At 42.8% G+C, this 26,932-nt stretch overlaps 2 protein-coding genes and 1 non-coding gene across 3 annotated transcripts in view; 1 reads left to right on the top strand and 2 right to left on the bottom strand.

Moving 5' to 3' along the window:
- The window catches only part of KEL (Kell metallo-endopeptidase (Kell blood group)), a 171,567-nt gene that overhangs the window by 38,994 nt on the left and 105,641 nt on the right, over window positions 1–26,932 (top strand). The gene's annotated exons all lie outside the window — the stretch shown is intronic.
- On the bottom strand, window positions 11,213–11,347 carry LOC112316172 (small nucleolar RNA SNORA75). The gene has a single exon (XR_002975976.1). It is a non-coding gene; the product is annotated as a small nucleolar RNA SNORA75 (small nucleolar RNA).
- On the bottom strand, window positions 22,842–23,860 carry TAS2R39 (taste 2 receptor member 39). The gene is given in 2 exon segments (XM_024572865.2): window positions 22,842–22,951; window positions 22,954–23,860. Coding segments are annotated over 2 exon segments (1,017 nt in total).

Genomic DNA, 26,932 nt, shown 5'->3' with positions numbered 1-26,932 from the left:
AATGACTTCCTGGAGGGGACTTAGAGGTTGTGTTCTTTCAGGTGGAGGGAGGCCAGATCCAGAGGTTGAATTATAGAAAATAATTAACAATATTTTGCAAAATTGAGTTTTCGGCTGTGAAAAATCTCTTCTATAATATAGTGTTAGAAAAGCCAAATATTTCCCAAATCTTTATGAAAGGTAGGAAGAAGAAGCCAGACCTAGAGGTCATATGCTCCACCTTGTAAATCGACCATTGCCATGTGCTTATTTGGCATTGGGCGTAATTGGAGAAGATAGCTGAGGGGCTGTTTGAAACAAACAGCAGTAAGAACAAAGGCCAGGGGTGTGGAAAAGAGGTGTGCTCAAAACCCAATAAAGCTGTACAGAGAACTGAGATGGCAGCAAGGCTTGTTTTCTTTTTCTAAATAAACAGTGTTGTGTTTATGTGAAAAAAAAATTGCCCAGACACCCAATTCTCCACCCATAGCAAGTCCTAGAAGTGTGTCTATTGAATGTAGCGAAATTGTGTCCTGAAAAGATACAAACGCATGCAAATGGAAGTGTGACTAGAAACACTGTCTCTCAACTACTGGAAATAGAGCTCAGAAGCGAAAGATAAATTGTGTGAAAAGTTTCAAACGCTGCAACATTTGCTATTGCAGCTGATGAGGGTGCAGATTTAGTAATACTTAGATGTAAATCCTCTTGATTCACTGCGACTTTGAGAATTTTTATATAACTGAAAAGGTTTTAAACAGTGTGGTTACAAGAGGCACACACCAGGAAGTAATTACGAAAGTAATTGTTCTGATAGAGGGAACGGTTGAACCATGTAATAGAGAATGGTGTTCCTGGGACAGACGCCGCTCGTGTTGGACTTACCACAAAACTGAAGTTCCATGTGGCGAGTTATGTAAGGACACAGACGTACATCTCCTCCTCTGCAGTGTTCGGCAGGAATGGCTTTCTGCTGGGAGTTAAAAATGGAACGCGTCTTGGACACAGAGCTCACCACCTGTCAGCTGGCTCCCCTCCTGGGGCTTGGGCCAGGGAGCCTTCTGGGGACTGTTTGACGAATGGGACACAACAGCCTTCTGCTCACTGCACGGAGGCCGGGGTTAGTCGCAGAAGGATGCTGAGGAGGCCGGTTGACCTGTTGAAGTGAACTCATGCACATGATCCTGTAACAGGGTGCAGCCAAGAGGTGGGCCCCAAATGGGGATTTGTAATGGGGTCCAGAACTCACGGTGTCTAGGAAATATTAGAAAAATGTATATATAGGATGTCCTCACCCCCACAAGTCTGAGCTGGGGGATGGGACACATGGAGCAGGGCCATTGAGAGCTGTTTTGTATGGCAACAGCTGTGCAGCTAACCTCTGGCATGGTCATTTAACATATCTATAACCTTTAACTGGTGTCATGGATATGTTAAATAGCTGTGGCTATGCTTTGAGCCAGGGGGATGGAAGTAACTTCCACCCAAGATGTAACTGGGAGGCAACTCCCCTGGCTTCTGTAGACCTGGAGTTTTCAGTGATCTCTTTAACACCTGTCTTGTTGGGACAATTACCATATTTTTTGGACTATATGACGCACTGGACCATAAGATGCACCTAGGTTTTAGAGGAGGAAAATAGGAAAAAAAATTTTGAAGCAAAAAATGTGGTCCTGCTCCTGCCTCCTGTGACCCTGCTCCCCCACCTCCCCCGTCCCCAGTGAGCCAGGTAAGCTACATTTGGACTATAAGATGCATCCCCATTTTCCTCCCAAATTTGGGGGGGAATGTGCATCTTATAGTCTGAAAAATACAGTAATTAGGTGATGGCTCTAAAGCTTAGCTGACTGACAGTTTTCACCACAAGACGGAGCTTGAGTCCTGCTTGAACAAATCGATCAATTACTCAATTCGTCCACTAGTGGGCGGGCATGCCCTTTTTTTTTTTTTTCCTCCCTCTACACAGGAACCGGAGAAAAACTTTGAAAACCTTTGAAAACCTGTCTTAAGGCAGTTGGCTAAGAGTTTTACCTGCCCACTTTCAGGGAGAGCTCTGAATCTTTATATTCATGGTCAGAATCGTTTCAGTTTTCATGAGAAAACATATTCTTTTAGTAAAGTTTCTCTTATTAACAGATCAGTTAATATTTGTTTTTGAAAAACTACGCTTCTTAAACAGACTAACTTGAGTTCACTACAGAACCTTTTCTGAAGAATCCAAAACATCAGAGGACGAGGATACTGGTACTGCACGTGACCCGAGAGCTCACCAATCGGGATGAGCGAACTAAGCAAGGCCTTCGGGAGTGCCGGGAGCTGCCTAAGGCCTCACACCTGCCCAGCTCTCACTGGGAGCAGAAGTAATGCATCTCGGGTGGTCCCTTTACACTCGCCTTCTGATCACTAGTGAAGTAGTTTTCCGCAGGCTCTCTTCGCTTCCATCATCACATCTCCTCTGCCTCCACCCCTCCTGCCTCCCTCTTACAAAGATGCTTGTGATTCCGTTGGTTCCATCTGGATAATGCAGGATCGTCCCACCTGAAGGTCCTAAACTTCATCACATGTGCCAAGTCCCGTTTACCATGGAAGGTGACATGCCTACAAGGTGTCCCACGTCAGAATGAAGACATCTCTGAGGAGGGCGTTGTTCTGCCCACTGCAATCAGTATGTGGGCACATGCCAAGCACAGGGCCCCGAGCAGCCAGGTGCACTAGCAGCGGTCAAGTCATACCCTGTGCTTCCAACTCCCTTCTTGCCCCTGCCTCCTGCCAGGACCTGGAAGCAGCTGAGCAAGTGGGAAGGGAGGTGTGAGGAAAACAGGACTCACCCCAGCCTTCCCCGTCACTGGAGCGGGAGAGCAGCTGAGCGGCTCAGGCCTAGCTGGAGAGAGGTTTTGATCACAGTAGGACCGCACTTTTTTTTTAAATGGGAAATTCTGCTGTATTAATTCCCAACACGTCTGGAAAGCCACGGGCTCTACCTGGAGGGCAGCTCGTGGCTGGAGAAAGGAACTGTTCAGCAGTGAACCTGAAGGCAATGCCCTCATTATGGGGAGAGAAAGCATCCACATGGTCCCCTGTAGAACCAGCTCATTGAATGAACCTGGCACGAGTGATTTTGGGGGAGAGGGGACTTCAAGACGCTGTTGATTCACTCCGTGAACAGGAAAGACCCCCTTCCCAGATGGGGAGGGGTGGCTGGGTGTTGAATCCTCTGCCCTGGGAAGCGGAGGAGTTGGGGGCAGGTGCTCAGAGGCCCATGGCTTTCCGATGAGCACTGGATGATTTTCCCCTCATCTAGAAATTTGGGCCGGGGGGAAGGTAGAGAAAGGAGAGAAAAGAGTGGGGGAATGGTGGAAGGACGTGGGCTGGTACCTGTGGACGTGCCCATGGGGAGGAACAGGTGGATACCATTGCAAATCTGTGCTGGCAGGAAGAGGTGGGGCGAGCGGCTGCCACAGGCAGGTGGGGGTATGTGTGGCTCTGCCACACTGAATGAGACTTTAGCATGCTTCCCAACGTGTGACTGTCTGGCCTGCCTAAACCCTCAAATGGTAACAGAAAACCTTCATGGGCTTCTTGAAGACACCAATTAGACGTCTAAACCCAAGATTCTCCCCTATGGCTGGACGATCCTGCTCCCTTCCTTCCTCCTGGAGTCCAGAGCACAGGAGAGCAGGCCCCGTGTAAGACTGAACACAGTGAGTGGCGATCATTAGGCTAAAACCAGAATTAGTATCTCCTTTTTTTTTTTATTACATGTGATATGTAGTTATAATGCCCATGTTAAGAATTCCATAATGACAAATCTACTAACTGCTCTACAAAGAGGTTTGGGGTGAGGGACAATTTTTGGAGGGAGATTACAGAGCACCAAATTGGATGTGTGTTTTGTGCGGGAGATGAGACATTGGTATTTCTGTTTGAATGGAGTGGATGGGTCAAGATAAAAGGCAGCAGGTAACAAGCATAGTGCAAGGAAACCAGTGGATGTTTTGCGTCTTCCTCATCAATATAGGGCCCTGGGAAATGTAAGGCATGAGAACAGGTCCCGAGAAGTGGCCCAGGCTCCAGGGTGCCCTGGGGAGTGGCAGGGAGTGGTGAGGGCTGTTAGGCAGAGCTCCCTGAGCCTAGGTGCCAAGGAGGAATGAACTTTACAAAGGACTCCAGGTGCGTTGCAGAGATCGCAAGTGGGGCATTGCTTACGCTTGTTGTTTATGTGGGTGCAAGCTGCTCCAGGCCCAAACTCTTACTTTGGATTGGCTGGCAAAGAACAGAATCTGGGGGTCTGGGTATGTCTGTTTTTCTGGGGTGGGTGGGCAGAAGGATCAATGGAAGCTGGATTCTGTCTCTCTCCCCGTACTTATAGCTGTCTACCTGGGGACCAGTGCTTTTTACTTGGAATTGCGTAACTTAGCGTTATTTTTGAAATGAAGGAGGTTGTGCCTGGCCACACGTTAGGCTCTTGGTAAGTACTTTGTCAATAAAAGGGAAAGGATGGAAGGAGGAAAGGTAGGAGAAGAGAAAGTGGGAAGGAAGAGAGGAAGAGGGGGGGAAGAAGGAAAAGACAGAAAGAGAGGAAGAGGGAAGGAGGGAGGGAAGAAATGGAGACATGCCTATAAGCGTGCTTGTATGCTCCATCACACAACGATGCTTCAAGAAGGGGCCCAGGAGCCCAAGGAGGAGGAGAGCTCTGTGAAGGGAACTCGAGGCTCTCAGTTGCGATGGAGAAAGCAGGGAGGCTGCTTTGGGGCCAGATCTTCAAGGCTCATGGAGGGAGGACTAGCACTGTCCTTACTCTGTGAGTGAGATAAGCGGTGTGACCTTGGGGGTGGGCTGAGCTGCCAGCTAGCGGGCAGACCTTGGAACGCCCACTCTCCTTGCAGAGCAGCCCTGTGGCCTTTCTCAGAGGAATACAGTGAACTCAAGCAGCCCTTGCTTTCTTCATTACTGCCCTGCCTTAGATCCCTTTCCCCATCCTTCCCCAGGAGGCTCCTCCTCCCCCACAGCCCATGTGTTTGACACTATAATGCCTTGTACCCTGCACTTGTTTTTTGGGGGGGAGGAGGAGAGAGGGGTTTGTCTCCTTCCCTGGAAGAGGTTCCCTTTGCTCTCACTTTTCAGACACCTTGAGTGCTGGCTGTGGCTTTCAGGCGTGTCTGTTCTAAGGGGGCTGAAGCTTGGTGGGGCTGGAAATAAGGGGTGCTGCGAATACTAGATGTAGAGAAACTGGGTATAGAGTGGGTGTTGCTCACTGTTTGTGGAATCTGAAAATGCTTAAATTCATGCTCTTTGCTGTGTGCCTTTGTGTGGTCTCACTGCTGTGTTCACGTGTTCTCCCGAGTCTCTGACACCCCCGTGATCAAGAGGTTGTTTTGTATTTGGACAAGTGTAAACCACTACGTTTCTGAAGGGGGGGGCACTATCCAGATGATCCCTAAAGGAGACAGTGCCACCTGCTCTGTTGTACTGGGGGTCAGGGAGGGCATCCCTTGGAGTGTCGGGAGGCTGATCACAAGGAAATGAGGGGAAAAAGTAAGACATGTACCTGTCTTCCCCTTTGCTCCTTCTCCACATTCTTGTGAAAGAGTTTTCAGTCCTGCAGAAACTGGGCGCTTGAGGAGATGCTGGACCAGAGACAGGAATGCTGCACTACTGTGGCGTGGGAGCCCCTGCATATCGTCCCCACATAGGTAGGCGGGGCCGTGTCATTAACTCTGGCCCTGGGCTGTGAGTAAATTCAGCATCCTCACCAATACACAGAAGAGCAAGTGCGGCGGGTCACCTGCTAACGCGGCCCCTAGGGCTATGTTTGAGCTGGTGGAGTGCTGACTCTGAGCAGCCTGGGTCCCTGCCATGTCCTGTGGAGAACGGCTTCCCTGGGAGTTCCTGGGCCTGCGGGGGCTTTGGATGAGCAAGAAATGGGCATGTGTTTCTGAAGCCATTAAACTTTCAGATTTTGCCCTGACCGGTGTGGCTTAATTGGTGTGGCTCATAGTCCTACAAAGCAAAAGGTCGCCAGGTGGATTCCTGGTCAGGGCACAGGCCTGGGTTGCAGGTTCGGTCCCCGGTTAGGGCATGTATGAAAGGTAACCGATTGATGTTTCTCTCTTATGTTGATGTTTCTCTCCCCCTCTTTCTCTTTCCCTTCCCCTCTCTCTAAAAATAAATAAATCTTAAAAAAATTCAGACCTTTTTTTAGGGAAAATGAATTTAATCAGATACCTTAAATAGTATAATTTTTACTTTAAAAACACTTACATGGCGCTTTATAATTTATAGAGCATTTTTTTCATAGATATTATTTCCTTTAAAGCCCACCCCTCTTCTAAGGTAATTTTTCTTTCTTTTAACTTCTATTTTGACTGAAATTCAGACTTGTAGAAAAGTTGCGAGAGGGCACAAAGGACTCCTGCAGGCCCTTCATCCAGATTACCTAAATGTTGCTAACTTACCACTTCGCTTGGTTCTTCTCTCTAAATACTATATACAAGGTCTGTCCACAAGGTGTCCAGCCAGGTAACATGAAAAATAGAGAGACATGTATTGAAGAAGATACAAGATACAAGAAACACTGTACATGGGACAATGACACATTGGTCCCCTCCATAGTAGGCACCTTGGCACCTCACACAGTTCTCCCAATTTCCATCAGCTGCACCATCATATTCTCCTGAATCTCACTGATGGTCTGAAATATCTTCCCTTTCAAAGGTGATTTTAGTTTTGAGAAAAGCCAGAAGTCTCAGGGCACCAAATCTGGGCTGTAGCAGGGCTGAGTCACCTGAGTGATTTGATGTTTCACCAAAAAAAAACTCCGCATGAGACGTGATGCAGGAGCAGGTGCGCTGTGGTCATGAAGGTGCCAATCACCAGCTGCCTAAAGCTGCGGCCTTCCGAGTCATCCAAACAGTTTCTGTGGAGAAATGTTCAAGCTTAATGCAAAATCTGATGCAGATTCGTTGCTTTACTTGCTCAATGATTTTGAGTGTGACAGCCACACAGTACACACGCTTACTCAATGGTGTCTACCGCCCCCACTGCCTAGTACAGTGAAGTCGTCATTGTTCACACATGCACATCCCAGTCCACTCTCCTTGGCTGCCAGGTTACATCAGTGCTGTGCAAACCGTTCTTGTTATACTAACAATGGCTGGACTTTTTCCGGACAGACCTTGTACATGTGTCTTTCTCCCATGAGCTGTGTGAGAGGAAGCCTTAGGTATGATGCCCCTTCACCCCTAGATACGTCAGTGGGTTTCCTAAGAACAAGGACATTAGGACCGCGAGTGCATTGCGGCCTAGCCTAGCCTGCTCTAGATGAATACAGACGAACTTTGTGGAGTTCCTAAGAGGGGAAGCTTCAGTGTAGACAGGAGGTCAAAGCTGTAGAACAGAAGTCACATACAGTCCCTTAGGGAAATCCAGGCCAGAATCTGGAAGCTTAGAACCTTAAAGCAAACAGGTTTTTAACTGATATTTTGTGATATGATATGATATGATGCAGTGGAATTTAGGGAGCTCCATACGGGTTGCTGGGAAGGGAATTACTACATTCAGGTGTGCGGATAGAAGTGACTTCAGGAAAATCTGTTTGTGAGCAAGATCAAAGTGGACCTGGTTTCTGCTTCATGCCCACTGTTAGCTGTTACTATCACTGTATATTGAAATGTTTCACTAATCACTGTAGTTTGCTCCAGGCCTGAAGACATGCCACTGGCGATGATGACATTATTACAGAGGATGTCCTTACTGAAAGCATGGGAAGGGGTCTCTGGGGGAGGGGTGGGAGGGCCAGCCGCTGAAACTGACTCTCATCCGGCTAATGGGAATTGACAGTGACATGGACTCATCAGTCCCCATTTTCAGAGCTTTGTCCTCTCACTCCTTTTCCCAAATCCACCTCCACTGGAGCTCTCAGGCCGTGATGGGAACTGGTTTGAATGGGCCCCTGATTTATTTGCAGCCATGGGGGATCTGGAGTGTAGGTGCAAATGGCAGTTTTCTCTGGTAAGTGACAGTGGCAACTGGCTCATTTCCTGATTTGCATTCCCAAGGCCTCGGGCTCTCAGGAAGCCACATCTCACAGGCCTTCTGGTGGGGTTGTTTTTAATCTTGGCTAGAAATGCCAGCCCATAATAGTTCTGAAAACCAAAAGGGCTTCCATTTGCAAGGAAGAGGATGGTTAGGGACAGAGTCATTGGTTTAGCAAAATTCTGGGACCAAAGAGGAGAGAAGGAGAAGGGACTCTGGGATGGAGAGGGTTTGGGGTCCAGGACTGATACAGATTTGGGAGCCCTCGGGCTCTCGGCAGGCCTGAGCAATGAGAACGTGGGAGTGTGCTCACAGAGGGAGACCTCCCACGGGCAGGTGAAGCATTCTGCAGTTTTCTTTCCACGCCTGTCCAGTGAGAATCCCTATTTCTGATATCAGCAGTGACGGGTTCCCAGGGTCCATCTCTACTCATGCCACCTCTTGGTTTCTTGTCTCTCACTGGCTCTGGGCCTTGCCTGGAGGGATTTTACTCTAAATTCTACTCCAGTTTGAACTGATTTTTGTGTAGATAGTTGTATGCTCTGTGAGGATATTTTGAAATCTCAGATGAACTCCCACATAAAACAGGAATGAAGTTTTAAAATTGCACATGGAGTATGAGTAAAAGCAGCTTACATTTTAAAAGTAATTTATTAATCAATGCTACCCCAATACATTTAATTTAAAAAATTTAAAAAGTAATTACTTTAATATTGGATAGGGTCCCCCAACCCCCCTGGTGGATGTAAACATAATTCTGGGCAAACTCACTCAATTCATGTTACACTCATCCCACTGAAGACGTTCTCTCCTGCTTTGAGACTGGCTGCTAGTGAAAGGAAGGTGCTTCGAGCTGGTCTCCAGGCCAGACATCCTGTCTGCAGAGTCACTGCCTGCGCCCCCTCCCCTCTCACCGTGAGACCTCCTTTCACGTGGCGTGGCTCTCCGTCCTGTCCCTGGGACAGCCCCTGCTCCAGCTCATTTCCCTGGTGCTCGCTGCTCTGTCTTCGTGCTCAGCTCTCTTTGTGGTACGGAATCCCTGTCATTACTTGATGGCTGGGATAATGTCCCCAGTGTGGAACAGGTGCACGACTTCCTGGGAAATCGACCACGATGTCTTAGCTACGTGGCAGATAAGTCAGAGTTGGCTGGGGTGGGTTGAAAAAAAAAAAAAAAAAATATATATATATATATATACACACACACACACACACACATATATATATATATACACACATATATATATATATACACACACACATATATATATATATATACACCCCCAATTACATATATATAAATACATATTTATTTATTGAATTTGGGGGGTTATGTTTAATTAAATAGGTTTCAGGTGCACCATTCTATAATATATTATCTGTATATTGTATTGTGTGTTCACGACCCACAGTCGAGTCTCCTTCCATCACCATTTATCCCCCTTTTACCTTCTTCTACTTGTCCCCGCCCCCTTCGCTGTGGTAATCACTAACATGATGCCTGCGTCTGTGAGTTTTTCCTCAATCCCTTCACTTATTTCATCCCCCCTGACAGCTGTCAGTTTGTTCTTTGTATATATGAGTCTGTTTCTATTTTGTTTGTTTATTTTGTTCATTAGTTCCTACATATAAGTGAAATCACGTGGTATTTGTCTTTCTCTGTCTGACTACTTTCACTTGCCATAATACCCTCTATGTCCATCCATGCTGTTGCAAAAGGTAAGATCTCCTTAATTTTTACAGCTGAGTAGTGTTCCGTTGTATAAATGTACCGCAGCTTTTTTATCCACGTGTCTGCTGATGGACACTTGGGCTGCTTCCCAATCTTGGCTACTGTAAATAATGCTGCAGTGAACATAAGGGTGTGCGTATCTCTTTGAATTGGTGATTTGAATTTCTTTGGATACATACCCAGAAGTGGAATCTCTGGATCAAAAGGTAGTTCCATTTTTGATTTTTCAAGGTATCTCCATACTGTTTTCCACAGTGGCTGCACTGAGCTGCATTCCCACCAGCAGTGCACTAGGGTTCCCTTTTCTCCACATGCTTCTCACCAGCACTTGTTGTTTGTTGATTTATTGATGATAGATGGCCATTCTGACAGGTGTGAGGTGATATCTCATTGTGGTTTTAATTTGCATTTCTCTGATGATAAGTCACGTTGAGCATCTTTTCATATGTCTATCGACCATCTGTATGTCCTCCGTGGAGAAGTGTCTATTCAGATCCTCTGCCCAATTTTTAATTGAACTATTTGGGGTTTTTTGGTGTGTTGACTTGTCTGAGTTCTTTATGTATTTCGGATATTAATCCTCTATGAGATGTATCATTGGCAATGATCCCATTCAGTGGGTTGTCTATTTTGTTGATGGTCTCCTCTGAGTGCAAATTTTTTGAGTTTGATGTAGTCCCAATTGTTTTTTTCTTTTGTTTTCTTTGCCTGAGGAGGTATGAGTATATCAGAAAAAATATTGCTACAAGAAATATCTGATGTTTTACTGCCTATGTTTTCTTCTAGGATGTTTATGGTTTCAAGTCTTACATTTAAGTCTTCAACCCATTTTGAGTTTATTCTTGAGTATGGTGTAAAGAGGCGGTCTAGTTTCATTTTTTTTTTCATGATCTGTCCAATTTTCCAAACACCATTTATTGACTAGACTGTCTTTACCCCATTGTATGCTCTTGCCTCCTTTGTCAAATAATAATGAGCCATAAAGCCCTGGATTTATTTCTGGGTTCTCTGTTCTACTTTATTGATCTATAGGTCTGTTTGTATGCCAGTACCATGCTGTTTTGATTACTCTGGACTTGTAGTGTAATTTGACATTAGGTAGTGTGATACTTCTAACTTTATTCTTCTTTCTCAAGATTGCTGAGGGTATATGATGTCTTTTGTGGTTCAGTATAAATTATTGAAATATTTGTTTTAGTTCTGTGAAATTTGACATCGGTATTTTGATAGGAATTGCCTTGAATCTATAGATTGCTTTGGGTAGTTTGGACATAGTAATGATGTTAATTCTTCCTATCCACGAACATGATATATGTTTCACATATTTGTATCTTTGTCAGTTTCTTCCTTCAGTATCTTATGATTTTCTGAGTATGGGTATTTTACCTCCTTGGTTAAATTTATTCCTAGGTACCTTATTATTATTATTTTTTTTGTTGCAATTATAAATGGGATCCCCGCCCTGCCAGAATGTCTCACAAAACAGCAGAATATACCTCTGGAGATAGGACGCAAAACAATGCGAGCTCTGTGACTTGTCTCTTGTTCTTCTGTGAATCCATGAACCGCCACATGTTGACAGAAAGGAACTCAGTGAGAAGACTGGGATTGTTCTCTTAGTTTCTCTTTCTGGTAGTTCATTTTTGGTGTATAAAAATGCTAGCAATTTCTGATTCTTAATTTTGTACTCTGCTACTTTACTGAATTTATCAGTTCTAGTGGTTTTTTGATGGAGTCTTCAGGGCTATCTATATACAGTATCATGTCATCTGCAAATAATGACAGTTTTATGTCTTTCTTTCCGATTTGAATGCCTTTTGTTCCTTCTTCTTGTCTGATTGTGGTGGCTAGAACTTCCAGTGCTATGTTGAATAAGAGTGGCGAAAGCAGACACCCTTGTCTTGTTCCTGATCTTAAGTCAAATACTTCTACTGTTTGCTCATTGAGTGTGATGCTGGCTGTGGGTTTGTCATATATGGCCCTTATTATGTTGAGGTGTGTTCCCTCTATTCTCACTTCGCTGAGAGGTTTTATTATAAATGGGTGTTGGATTTTGTCAAATGCTCTTCCTGCATCTATTCATACGACCACATGATTTTTCTCTTTCATTTTGTTTATGTGGCATATTACATTTATTGATTTGCAAATATTGTACCAACCTTGCATCCCCAGCAGAAATCCCACTTGATCATGGCATATGATCTTTTTACTGTATTGTTGGGCCCAGTTTGCTAATGTTTTATTGAGAATCTATGTTCATCAGAGATATTGGCCTATAATTTTTTTGTAGTATCTTTATCCAGTTTTAGGATTAGGATAATGCTGGCCTCGTAAAGTGAGCTTGGGGGTCTTTCCTCCTCTCACATTTTTTTGGAAGTTTCAGAAAGATAGCTGTTATTTCTTCTTTGAATGTTTGGTAAAATTCACCTGTAAAGCCATCTGGTCCAGGACTTTTGTTTGCTAGGAATTCTTTGATTATTGTTTCAATTTCATTAGTTGTGATCTGTCTGTTCTGATTCTCTGATTCCCCCGATTCAGTTTTGGAATATTGTATGTTTCTAGGAATTTATCTCTTTCACTCAGTTGTCCAATTTGTTGGCATGTGGTTGTTTGTAATATTTTCTTATTACCCTTCGTATTCCTGTGATGGTAGTTGTTATTTCTCCTCTTTCATTTCTGATTTTATTTAATTGGGTCTTTTCTTTTTTAAATTTTATGAGTCTAGTCAGAAGTTTGTCAATATTCTTTATCTTTTCAAAGAACCAGCTCTCATTTTCATTGGTCTTTTGTATTGTTTTTTCAGTCTCTATGTCATTCATTTCTGCTCTAATCTTTATTATTTCCTTTCTTCCACTTACTCTGTGCTTTGTTTGTGGTTCCAATTCTAGTTCTTTTAGGTGTAAGGTTAGATTGTTTATTTGAGGTTTTTCCTGCTTCTTTCCCTCTTGGACTGCGTTTGCTGTGTCCCATAGAGTTTTGGTTGTTGTGTGTTCATTTTCATTGGTCTTAAGGTAACTTTTGATCTTATTAAACACATGGAGGCGAAATAATACGTAACCTACACATTGTTTAGTAATGTATTATTTGGCCTCCCTGAGTTTATGTGTTTTTCAGATTTACTCTTATAATTGATTTCTAGTTTCAACCATTGTGGTAAGAGAAGGTGCTTGATATGATTTCAATCTTAAATTTATTAAGACTTGTTTTGTGTCCTAACATGTGGTCTATCCTAGAGAATGTACCATGTGCCCTGGAAATGAATATATATTTTGCTGCTTTGGGGGTGAAATGCTCTGTAAATATCAATTAAATCCATCGGTTGTAGCGTGTACTTTAAGGTCACTGTTTCCTTGCTGATTTTTTGTTCTGGAAGATCTACCCATTGATGTCAATGGGGTGTTAAAATCCCCTGCTATTGCTATATTACTGTCAGTCTCTCCCATATGTTCATCAAGAATTTCTTTACACATTTCGATGCTCCTATATTGGGTGCGTATGTTTACAAGGGTTATATGTTCTTTGTTGGATCGACCCTTCTTTGTCTCTCATTATGGCCTTTGTTTTGAAGTCTGCTTTGTCTCATACAGGTGTTACTGCCCCAGCTTACATTTTCACTTGCATTTGCGTGGAGTATCTTTTCCACCCCTTCACTTTCAGTCTGTGTGCATCTTTTGTCTCTTGTAGACAGCATATACACGGATCATGTTTTCTTATGCATACAGTCGCCCCATGTCCTTTTATTGGAACAGTTAATTCATTTATATTTAAAGTAATGATAGCCTTGCTGGGTAGAGTAATCTTGGTTATAGGTGCTTGCTTTCATCACTTTGAATATTTCTTGCCAATCCCTTCTGGCCTGAACTGTTTCTGTTGAGAAATCAGCTGACAGTTTTACGCTAGCCCTCTTGTAGGTGACTGCCTTTTTCTTGATGCTTTTAAGATTCTATCTTTATCTTTAACCTATGTCTTTTTAATTATGATGTATCTTGATGTGACTATCTTTGGGTTCATGTAGTTTGGGGCTCTCTGCACTTCCTGCACTCGTGTGACTTCTTCCTTTACCAGGTTAGTGAAGTTTTCAGCCATTATTTCTTCAAGTTTTCAAATCCTTGCTCTCTCTCCTCCTTCTGGTACCTCTGTGATGTGGATGTTGTTACACTTGATGTTGCCCCTGTGGTCCCCCAGACTTTCCTCATTTTAAGAAATTCTTTTTTCTTTTTGTTGTTCTGCTTGGGTGTTTTCTGTTATCTTGTCCTCTAAATCACTGGTTTGGTACTCTGCTTCATCCAACCTGTTGTTGATTCCTTCTAGTGTATTCTTCATTTCAGAAATTTTTTATTTATAACTGGTTCTTTTTTATGGGTTCTATATCCCTTTTAATGCTTACTATCTCCTTGTTTAAGTTCTCACTGAGATCATCTGTTCTTCCCCTAAGGTCCTTGAGCATTCTTATCACCATTGTTTTGAACTCCACCTGTGCTGTAACCGCACAACACAGTGTCCATTTGAGTCCTGGACAAGAGCCTTCCAGAGGGATGCAGTCCAATGATTCCAGCTCTGCGTAAATGTCCCATTGTTGCTTTATCCACTCACCTACTGATGGATACTTGGGCTGCTTCCATATCTTGGAGATTGTAAATAATGCTGCAATGAACACAGGGGTACTTATGTTCTTTCAAATTAGTGTTTTGGGTTCCTTTGGGTATATTCCCAGAAGTGGTATTTCTGGGTCAAAAGGCAGATCCATTTTAAATTTTTTGAGGTATCTCCATACTGTTTTCCACAGTGGCTGCACCAGTCTGCATTCCCACCATTAGTGCAAAAAGAGTTCCCCTTTCTTCATGTCCTCACCAGCACTTGTTGTTTGTTGATTTATTGATGATGGCCATTCTGACAGGTATGAAGTGATAGCTCATTGTGGTTTTAATTTTCATTTATTTTTTGATTAGTGATGATGAGCATCTTTTCATATGTCTCTTGGCCATCTGTATGTCCTCTTAGGAGAAGTGTCTATTCAGGTCCAGTGAACATTTTTTAATTGGCTTGTTTGTTTTTTGTTGTTGCATTTTGTAAGTTCTTTATGAATTTTGGATATTAACCCTTTATCGGGTGTATCAGCAAATATGTTCTCCCATTCTGTGGGTTGTGTTTTTATTTTATTGATGTTATCCTTTGCTGTGCAAGAACTTTTTAGTCTGATGTGCTCCCATTTGTTTATTTTTTTCTTTTGTATGCCTTGCCTGAGGAATATATCTGATAAAATATTGCTACAAACTCTGTTTGAGATTTGGCTGCCTATATTTTCTTCTACAGTTTTTATGGTTTCAGGTCTAACATTTAAGTCTTTAATCCATTTTGAATTTATTCCTGTGTGTGGTGTAAGAAGGTAGTGTAGTTTCATTTTTCTGCACATACCTGTTCAATTTTCCCAACACCATTTATTGAATAAACTATCTTTAGTTCATTTTATGTGTTTACTTCCTCTGTCAAATATTAATTGACTATAAAGGTGTGGATTTATTTCCGTGTTCTCTATTCAGTTTCATAGATGTACGTGTCTGTTCTTATACCAGTACCAGGCTGTTTTGATTACTATGGTCTTATAATTTCATATTAGGTACCATGATTCCTCCAACTTTGTTCTTCTTTCTTAGGATCACTGTTGCTATGTGGGGCCTTTTGTGGTTCCACATAAATTTTTAAAATAGTTCTTCTAGCTCTGTGAAATATATCATTGAAATCTTGATAGAAATTGCATTGAATCTATAGATTGCTTTGGGTAGTGTGGACATTTTAATGATGTTAATTCTTCCTATCCATGAATACAGTGTTCCACTTATTTGTCTCTTTTCAATTTCTTTCTTCAGTGTCTTATAATTTTCTGAGTATTGGTCTATTACATCCTTGGTTATATTTATGCCTAGGTATTTTTTCTTTCTGATGCAATTTTAATTTGTTTTTTAAATTTCCCTTTCTCTTAGTTTGTTATTGGCATGTAAAAATGCAACTGATTTCTAGATATTAATTTTGTATCCTGCCACTTTGCTGAATTCATTTATGAGTGCTAATAGTTTCTTGGTGGAATCTTTGGAATTCTTTGTGTATGGTATCATGTCATTATACAGTGGTATACTTCTCAGCCACAAAAAAGAAGAAAGTTTTACCCTTTGCAACAGTATAGATAGACCTGGAGAACATTATGTTATGTGAAATGAGCCAGTCAGAGAAAGACAAATACCATGTGATTTTAGTCATATGTGGAATCTAATGAACAAACTGAACTAACAGGCAAAATAGGACAGACTCATAGACAGAGAGCAGGATGACAGCTAAGGTGGGGGAGGGTAAGGGGTGCAGGGACTGAGCACAAGGGGAAAAGGACTCATGGTCATGGATAGCAGTGTTGGGGGGACAGGGTATAAGGGCCCTAAATGGTAATGGGAAAATACAATTAAAAATCAGTAGAAAAAAAAAGAGAAAGATGTACATACACAACAACAACAACAACGATCCGAGCTCTGTTCAGCACTCCAATCCCCCTGCAGGACTGAACCAGCAGGGTGGGGACACCAGGAATAGAAAGTACAGGTCAAGAGAGTCACCAGGTGGAGGGGGTGGGCATAGGGTGTGCATGACTGAAGTGGGGAATAATACCCCCTTTCCAAAGTTACATAGCTCAATGACTGTCTGAGTCTCCACCAGAGCTTCTCCAGAAAGACTGTGCACCACACGTCCCTGTTGGATGGAGCCGGCAGACCTTTGTGTAGGACCCCTGCTTGGCAGGGTGGTGGTGTTGCCAGTAGCTGGAGGACTGGAGTAGTAGACTCCCCAGGCTGGTGCTGTAAGAATAGGAGTGCCCACTCTAGAAGATGGGATCTGAGGGCAGTGTGGGACAGGGAGGGACCCTCCAGATCTCTCCTTGGGTCACACCACACAGATCTTCTCTGTATGACTCCTGTGTGCTCTGGGTCACCTTCCCTCTACCGGAGCCCCAAATGAGTGTCTGAGAGCAAGATCCTGTGCACTGACCCTTTAAAAGAGCACCTGGGTTTCTAGCAGACTCCTGCCTCTTCCAAGCAGAGTCCCCGCTGATTTTCACAGCCAGATGCTATGCAGGTTCCTCTTCCTGGCTCTGATTCTCTGGATTGGGGGATCCTGGTGTGGGGTTGGGACCCCCATGCTCCTCAAGGGGGATTTTTGTAGGAGAGATATTCCGCCAGATTCTCAACTGCTGCACATGGGTGGGAGAGGCCAGCCCTTTCTGCATCCCCTTACCTCTTAGCAGTCTCTCTGTGGCTTCTTCTGTAAATCTTTGGTTATAATACTTCTGTTCAGCCAGCCTTCTGTTGGTTATTCTGGTTGATTGCCCTGAGATTTAGCTTTAAATCTGGTTGGCACCCGGAGAAAGTGAATATAGCTTCCACCTACTCCGCAGCCATCTTGGAATCCTCTTTGCTTTCATTTTTTCTGTGTTTGTTCTTACACTCTTTTGAAAAAATGCACCAGAGAATGGTGAGGGGCATGCACATAGCTGTGGCGAGTGCATGCTGAGAGGTCTGGTATACATGTCTCTCTTTATTTTTAGAAAAATACACTTAACTGACCACTAATTGGTGAAAATCTCTCATTTCCAGCCCAACTATCAGCTTTCACTAAATTAAGATTTCTGTGAAACCAGTGAGAAAAGGAAATTAGGAGCTGTCTTGTTTAATCAGCTTGAGGGGTTGATAAACTTTCCCAAGGGGTCACATGGTGAAGGTAGCAGGTGAGAAGAACACCGGCATAAAACAAAAACAAGATGAACCTGTTACCAGTGCAGTTCACATTCCAGTTCAAAAACTTCTTTGGAAATTTCCTGTAGAAAACCAATTTGGGGCAATTTTTATGACCTCAAATTAAGATTTGGGCAATACAAGATTGAACTTCTGAAATAGAAGTCTTTGTGTAATAATAAAAATTTATCTTTTTATTTTAAACATTAAACCAAATAAATGCATTTATTTTTCCTTTCTTCTGAGACTCAATTGAGAAAAAAAAATCCCATGATAAAGAGAGAAGTGGGGGTGGCCAAGGGCAGATGAGTGACGTCATCCCATTCCTTGGACCTGAGTGAACCAGCGCTTACAGCACAGTGTGCATGAAGTGGAGAGGGGGACATTCAGAATGTGCATGTGTTGGGCCTTGGGAATGTTGGTGGCTGGTCAGCTCGCTGAAAGCATTGAGGGACCTGGACATAGGTTCCTAGTTTCGGGTAGTGGAAGTGAGGCATGGTGCAAAACCACCTGCATGGTTGAAATTCTTTCTGCCAGGCAGCTGCTTCAGGGACCTCTCCCAACCCTTTCCCCACCACTGCACACTGAGCCATCGGCAGCCCCCATATTGGTAATGCTTTTCAAGAGGAATCGAACATGTTCCCCAGAGAAAAATCAGGGCATCTACTGTGGGTGTGTGCACACAGATTAAATTCTTCCTTATTATGTCATTTTAGATTTATGGGATAATGTCAGGTTCCTCACTCATGTCCCCCAAAGAAAAAGCCAGTCAACAGAAGCCAGTCCTGATGAAGGGTGGCCCCGTTACAAAATTGAGTTCCCAAACACCCTTTCCAAAGCAGGAGAATGTCCTACCAGGGAATACTACTCCTGAAAAACAGTCTTTCATTTTCCTTCATGAGTTAGTAACCAAGCATTATCAGAAACAAGAGCAACCTGAGAGAGAAAGACCAAGACAAACATTCAGAATAAATGACCCTTGAAGAAATCACAAAAAATTCAAACTACCCCTAGAGAAGGCAAAGAAGATGTTGCATCCATAAAATTAGAAAAGGATGCTATTAAAAACAAATAAGAAACAATAAGAAACTTTCAGAAATTAAAAATATGATTAAAATTACATTGTTTATATATGATTTCAGTGAAAAAAGATGAAATCAAAATAATTTCTCTGAATGCAGAGCAACTATCAATGATGAAGAAGACAGCAGAAAAGATAAGAGACACAGGTGTTTTATCCAGGAGGTCTACAATCTGATCGAAGGGGATTTCAGGGTGTGAGATTAGACAAAATAGAGAGGAGGAAATAATTTTTTTAAAAAAGAAGAAAATTTCTCAGTGCTGAGGAAAGACAAGGTCTGTTGATGATAAGCCCTGAATCGGTCTTATGCAAATGGAGCATTTGATACTAGTTGCCAAGCCCTCTTCCTCATCATAAGTAAGCGTTGACAATCTCATTTTAAAAAGCCATATATGAGGATTTGAGTGGTGATGCTTTTAATAGACAGCTTTTCGGCAATCAGGTTATTTTTTAAGAAAGTAGAACCTTACAACATTATCAGAAAATAGTGACAAGCAGTTGTGACATGGGACATGGACTTCCCTAGGTACCTGTTACTCAGATGGAAGGGAACTGCTTGATGAGGAATCTGTTGTTGCCTATAAATATTCTCTCACAGGTGGTTCACTGATGGCTTTGACGCTGCACTTTTTGCAGCCCGTGGCCAAGATTCAGTAGTCATTGACTTAACGTTTTCAGCGCCTGAGAATGATGAGATAGGAAAATGCATTTACAGAGTCCACCTACCAGTTTTCTCAGCATCCAGTCTATTATTCAAAACCCATTTGTTAAGGTACAAGGAAGCATGCCATCATTTGAATATCAACTACATTAAAAAAAAACAACAACAAAATCCTCTGTAGGGATCAAATGACAAATAATGGTGTGAGTCTGACACACCTGAAGCAGTCATGTTCCTTCCTGGAAGGCTTTCATGGTGTCCACAAAATGTCATATTAATTGTTGGTAGCTTTTAAGAATGGGCACGTGTTAGGAACGCTGGCTAGCACAGCTAAGTCTCTAGCCCAGCAAGGCCTCCCTGTGAGGTGCCCATGTTTACAGACTGTTCTACTGGCTGGTTATAAAGTGGGGGAGGGTAGTTCACCCCTTTTCCTCCCAGCGTGGTGGCCCTTCCCACTCCAGGTCACGAGTAATGACTCAGCCCGAAGTCCTGGACCTGTGCCGAATAGACTCAAGTGACCTGCAGCATCTCTTTCCTGGATTGAAAGTTTCAAGGTCATCTTTGCATTGTGCTCTTTTGCCTTGGTTTTCTTGTAGAAGTTCAGAAGGTGAGACCCTTCACGGGTCTCTGCACTTGTTTGAAAAGAAAATGAAGTGCCTTGATTTGAAAAGAAATCTAACTTAATTCTCTGCAGATAGGAAGAGAAGGTGGAATAAGTTTTATTTGCTGAATTTATCAGATTAAGTTCTGCAGATTGGTAATCCAATGTCAGTTGCTATTTCTTTCTTTTTTTTTTTTTAAGATTTATTTTTTAGAGAGAAGGGAATGGAGGGAGGAAGAGAGGAAGAGAAACATCAATGTGTGGTTGCCTCTCATGCATCCCCTATTGGGGACCTGGCCTGCAACCCAGGCATGTGCCCTGACTGGGAATCGAACCAGTGACCCTTAGTCACTGCAGCCCTGCGCTCAATCCACTGAGCTACACCAGCCAGGCTCAGTTGCTATTTCTCATGTGGTTCCTTTTTATAATGAATATGGTCATCTTGTATCAGTCATTTGCCATGAACATATTATCTTAGTTGTTCTGGACGCTCCTGCGAGATTAGCACTATTATTCACCTCATTTTTATAAATATTGCAATTCTATTTAATATTAATAGGTTGGAGAAAACTGAAGAGGAATGTATTTAGGCAGAAAAACTAAGAATCTAGCTTTGAATATGCTACTTTTGAGATGCTTCTCACTGATAGTTTTCAATATATTTTTTTACATTCTAAAACATTTTTAAAAATTAGTCTCAAAATTCTGCAGTCTGCTTCTTAATGCTCACATTGAAGGGCCACCAGATATCTGAGGAAAAGCTGAATCATGAAAGGTGGAAAATGAAAACACACACAAATGGAACTTGTAGGAAGGAGACATATACAGGGAGGGGAAGGTCCTTACAGCATTTCTGTTTAGTTTCTTCACAGAGGCACCCTTGCTATTGAAATGTTAGGAATATAGTAGAGACTTGGTGGCTTTATAGGTTTGCTAATGGGAAAATGAAGGGATGTCCTCCTAGTGACTTTTGTCAAAGATGCAAGGGCGACTCTGTCAGTGGGAGATGAAGCAGGGAGACGGGGGACTGGGGGAGGGGTAGTCACTCTGGGTAGTTAATGAGTGACTTCTCCAGGGAAATACAGGATAGAAGTACCCAGTGATGTTACTTATTCGAGGCTGAAGAGCACAGACCTAGGAACATAGGTTCATCCCGTTATGAAATGTTCTCCAGTAACAATAGGCTGTTTGGAGGTCAATGTGGAGTGCTAAAAACAGTCGAGTTCATCTAGACGTGGGATTTTCCACGTGCTTGGGATGAAGAGGGAGAGGGCCAGGAAACTGGAGTATTTAAAAAAATATATATATAATTCATTTATATACAATTATATTAGCAGAATTTCAAACATATCCTGGAATGGGGAGACTAAAGAATCCTCACGTACCTGAGACCTAGTTTGGAAGAAATCACCAACATATGACTAATCGAAACCTCTCTAGTTTTCACGCCTTTGCCCTGTGCAAAATTATCTTAAAGCAAATCTCAGACATAATTTCTCTCCATCTGTAGTTACCCAAAGTATTTTTAAGGGTGTGGGTAAAATGCTTAACCAGTAATCTGAACTGAATAGGAAGAGAAGCAAAGAGAGTGACGGAGAACGTAGATATGTCAATGGTTTGAACGCCCATGCTGTCTCCATGGCAGCCCTTGAGTGAATGGATAAAATGGAAACAGGAGGGAGTGAGAGGTTTAATTCATGAGTTGGGAGGTCTGCATTTTTTATAAAAACATAGTGAGAGGGTCAGTCAACTTACACAGTCCTCTCCCTCAAATCTTCCCTGCTTACCTAGTTCTCTTTCTTATAAAAACATCAATATAAATCACAGTGTAAAGTATGAAAATGTCAAATCACTGTCTTGTACCCCTGAAACTAATATAACCAATATAAGATTGCATGTGAACTATACTTAAATACAATTTCATAAAAATTGAAATGAATGCATACACGTTCTGAATACTTCAATCAATGCAGTAAAGTCGAAAAGTGTGGTATACATGTTTAATTTCTCCCCAGATAACCAGCCATGTTCAGAAGTCCTCTGTTAATCATTTTTTGGTACCCCCTTCCAGAAAATTCATATACATACCTATACACACAAGAAACATAAGCATATTTCATAAAAGAATATAAATAGAATATAAAATATCTCCTTGCTTTTTGTACATGACAGTATATTGGAAATATTTTCATTTCAGTGTATACACATGTGTCTCACTTTAAAAATGCTTACACAATATTTTACTTTGGATAACTGAGTCTCCTCATTGGTGAACAATGCCACGATGAAGACCTTGCATATATTTTTGCATACGTGTGTTACAATATATGACCATTCCTTATGTATAGGAAACATTCTTAGTACTTTTTAGGTTTAAGGGTGTTTTATTACTGTTAATTTTGATAGATATTTGCATATAATTCAGGTTGTGTTTTTTGAGAATGGAGACAAAATGCATTTCCAGCTGCTCCTCAGAAGGCTTCCTGGATCTTCTGAACGTCTTGAGAGCATGTGGATGGGGAAGGAGGGAGGGGCCCGGAGCTCAGGCTGCAGAGCCTGCCTCTATTCTGGTGGCTATATCAACTCTGGCTGCACATCAGAATCTCCCTGAGAACTTATAAAATTGTCTATGTTCCGACACCAGAAATTTGGACATAATTGGTATAGAATCAGGCCTGGACATTGGAATTTCCAAAAATCTCCCCTGGAGATTCTAATTTGGAGCAGTGTCTAGAATCTCTGCTTTATATAGAGCAAGGGAGGCAGAAATAGAAGGCTCAGGTAGAGGATATGTTAGGCATCACTAAGATTGTGCCCATCAAGCAAAAGAGAGAAATGAAGATCAAGCTCCTCTACAAAAGCCACACCAGGTGAAAGGATCAGCCCAGGTTTGGGCAGGAAAAGAGAGGGGAAGAGAGAGGCCTGGGTGAGGGAAAGGCAGAGCTGGCCGGGCCAGGTGCTGTGGCACTCTCGTGGTGTCGGTCATAGAGTTTACTTTTTTAGGTGAAGGTGCATTCGAGACTGAAGCCACTTCCAGGCTCTTCTCAGCCCAGGGTTGCCCAAGATCAGCAGCACTGAGTGGCCAGCTGGGAAGCAGCCATGATGGTTCTGCACAGACTATTCCAGGAACTGTTGTCATCAAAGACGTTGGACATACAGAGAAATACAGCCATTGCGTCGCCAATGTAGAGAATGAGAAAATAGCTGGTAGCTCTGATGGCCCCCACGTGGGCCTCCATGCTGGGGTCCCCGGAGCCTGTGGCATTGCTTTCCATGCATAGGGTGTGACCCTTGAGAGAGAGGATGAGCAGGGTGGCCGCCAGGATGAACATGACGAGAGAGATGAAGACCCCCAGGTTGTAGAGCAGAGCCAGGTTGACCACATTGGTCTCGGTGAAGTATTTTTTCTTAGTGGAGTTGGAGAAGGGGACAGGAACGGAACTGTTACAGAAAACAGTGTAGAAGCCATTGGAGAGGAGCATACTGTAGCCCAAGGAGGTTAATGCTGACAGCCACAGAAGCCAGAGCATCAGCCCAGTAATTCTCCACTTCAGCTTGAGAAAGAGGGAGCAGGAGAAGTCAGTGGTCTTCTTGAAGTAGAAGAAACTGAGCCAGGCAGAAAACCAGAGGCTACAATAGTTCAAAAACATGAAACTTACTCTGAATGTATTCTAGACACTGTCTTCATTATAAAAATGTGGAGATGTTGAGTGGAGAGTAATTTCTAGCATTATGAAGCTTTGGAGAACTAGCCTGGATACACCCAGGAGAACCAGGATCCTGCCACTTGTGGAAACTGCCTTATTCTGAATCCATTCAGCTGCATTTACAGCCCCAATGAACCCAGTTGCAACGATACCGACGATGCACTCAGTGCCTCCAACTGTGAAAAGTAAGGTGGTGTGCAGGGGCGACAACTCATCTTCCGGGGGACTGCAGCTTGCAGTCATCCTGAGCTGTTTCTCGTCTTTGGCGTCTAAGAGACAATGTCTCCCTAGCATTTTTGGTAGGCACATCCTGAGAGCTCCCACTATTCACGTCACAGGAGGAAGCAGTTGATGTAGCATTTTCAAATTCACTCCATTTGTTTGTCTCAGAATTCTTAGTTCAAATGTGGAAATGCAAATGATGGCAGGATTTGGTTTCTAATCCTCTCCCACAGCCTGTTTTATGTTGGTGTTAGTCTAATCGTGGGGCCCAGGGAAGGACTCGAGAAGACACTCTTTTATAAACCATTAACGTGGTATTGAGAGCTGTGTTCTTTACCAGCTCCAGTTAATTCAGACCTCTGTGTGCCAAGCCATCATTGAACTCAGTCTCACTTGTGACTTTAGAAAACTGATGGAAAATAATAACAACTTTAAAGACACATACAGTGGTACCTTGGTGCTTGTTGTTAACTCATTCTAGAACTCTTAATTTGTGATGAGTGCTGAAACGAATGAGTACTGAATGAATTTTTTTTCAAGCGATGAGTGATGAAGCATTTTCTCTTGCAGGGGTAGCATGGTGACTCATACAAGTTCTAGCAAGTGCAATGAGTCCCAAGCAAGTGCCGAGTGCTGAAACATTTTTTTCTTGTCAAAATGCAGTGGGTACAGGGTTTGGTGAGTTCTGAAGCCAACGAGTACCGAGGTGTGACTGTATATTTCTTATGATGTGCTAGGCACTGTTTAAACCCCATATATATGAAATATATATATATATATAATATACATATTAACACCACATATAAAGTATATTAATTGATATATTATATATATTACCACATTTAAGCCTCACAACAATTCTATGAAGAATGTACTTTTATTATCTTTACTTTGCAGATGAGGAAACTGAGACTAAATAACTTGTCCAAAGCCACAGACCCAGAGAGTTACAGAGCTGGGATTCACACCTGAACCAGCTGCTCCCAGAGGTCATGTCATATTACCTAGACCTGTGGGTTTGTGTGTGTGTGTGTGCATTCCAAAGACTAAATGCAGTGCTGACCTGACTGTATCATTTTTTCCTGATAGTCTTTTATGATGTTCTCACTATTTAAGGGAAGAACAGTTGAGTTGAAAAAATAAACAGTTTTTCACCTATGAGACTTTCTTTACAACTCACACAGGACACTTCACTTCTGACATTTCTGGTCACCACATATATGGGTTTTCCCCCCCTCAACACCAAGCAGTTCTGGGTGTCCTCCCATTTAATTAAATTCTGACACCATTTACCTGGAGATAGTGTCAGATCCTGCAGGTTAGGAACTCAGTCCCCTAGACTCCCCCCTACCCCATGTCAGATGCCACCTGTGCTTCAGACCCACCAAGTGTGAATCAGAGCCCCCCCCCCCACCTCAGGTTTGATTAACTTGCTAGAGTAGCCCACAGAACTCAAGAAAACAGTTTACTTCCATTTACTAGTGTGTTAGGAAATATGATAAAAGATACAGATGAACATCCAGGTGGAAGAGAGGTGTAAGGTTAGGTATGTGGGAAGGGGTGTGGCACTTCCATGCCCTCCCAGCACCCCTACATATGTTCACCATCCTGGAAGCTCCCAGGACACAGTCCTTCTGTGTTTTTGTGGAGGCTTCTTTACACAGGCATGTTTGATTAAGTCGCTGACCATTGGTAGTTGAACTCGGTTTCCAGCGCTTCTGCAGTCCCAGAGGTGGGGGGGATGGGTGGAACTGACTCTTCTAACCATCTAATCAGATGGTTGGTCCTTCTGGTAACCAGCACCCATCCCTGAGCCCAGTCCAAAAGTCATCTCATTAACATAACAAAAGACAACTTTTTATCACTCATCACTTAGGAAATCCAAGGGTTTTTTAGGAACTCTATGACAGAAAGAAGGATGAAGATCAAATATTATACATATATTTATTATAAATCATACTATTGTATTAAAGCAAGGAAATACTAATTTTCAAGAGGTAAATTTCTTTGCAAACTAAAGTACTTGAGAGATAGTAAATTTCTTTAGTTATATGTTAGTATAAATGATTACACAAATGCATTTACCTTTTGTCAAAAAAAAAAACCAACTTAGGAAAATAATGGTTGAAGGAAAAGTTCCCTTGTTTTTTTCCCAAGGTAGGCTAACCAACATTAAGGTAAAAACACCCCCAAAGGCCACCCGATCTACTTGGGAATATTATGACCAGGAGGTGAAACACGGGTCGCCTTTATCTTGGTGGAGGTGTTTCTGATGTAAACATATGAGCACGGGACACGATGAGCACGGTCTTCCCTATGCGGAGTAAATGAACTGTTATGACTGTGCATAATTAACAAAAGTGAAGTAATTCTAGTAATGAGAAGGTTGGTGGGTAAGATGTCTCTGAAAATTTTCATAGTGTCTGGTTTTCCCTTGACACAAGGCAAAAATGTACTTGAAGGTTTTCTGGCCCAATTAACCAGTTTAGACAAGTTGTCACTACCTTAAAAATAAAACACCAAGGTGGGAGGCAATAAGCGTTCATGTGAGGTCGAAGAGTGGCTATTTGGGAAGCACTTATGCCAAATAGTGTTCCCGTTACGGGGTGGAGGCTGGGGGCTTTTATGAGAAAAGGAAGGAGAATAATCACATGAGTAGAAGGAGGGAATTTCTCTGGGTGTCAATAAGCCAAGGACTACATTCCTTAGAGCAGATAAGCGAGGTTATTCCTTAGCTACGCCTGCGGTGCTAATCATAAAGGATGTTGACAACCAGCAGTCCTGTGGTCAGGAGGTCTGCTCTGCCCTGAGATTTACAAACAGGCGTTGGGAATGAGCTGCTGGTTGGCCCAGTCCAAGGTGATTTTGTCCAGTTCACACGCTCCAGGGGTTCGAGGAGTGAGACCAGCAACACAGTTCCTCTGCACTGGCTGCCGTGACTCTATTTTAAAATGGCTGCATGTATGTCACCTTTTCACATTATGACTCTTACTGTCTGGTCTTTAAATCTTTAATCCTGAACTGCAAATATTTCCCTTGAACACAGTGTAATAAACAGCTGTTCCCCTTTGGTTGCTCCCACCTGCTGTACATGCAAGCCTGGAGTTTCTCAGGACCTCGGGTCTGGTTTGAGAGAGCCTTTTT

The sequence above is a fragment of the Desmodus rotundus genome, chromosome 6, assembly GCF_022682495.2.
Source record: "Desmodus rotundus isolate HL8 chromosome 6, HLdesRot8A.1, whole genome shotgun sequence".
Classification (NCBI taxonomy): Eukaryota; Metazoa; Chordata; class Mammalia; order Chiroptera; family Phyllostomidae; genus Desmodus; species Desmodus rotundus.
Note: the sequence above shows the minus strand (reverse complement) of the source record. Positions and strands in the feature narration are given on the sequence as shown.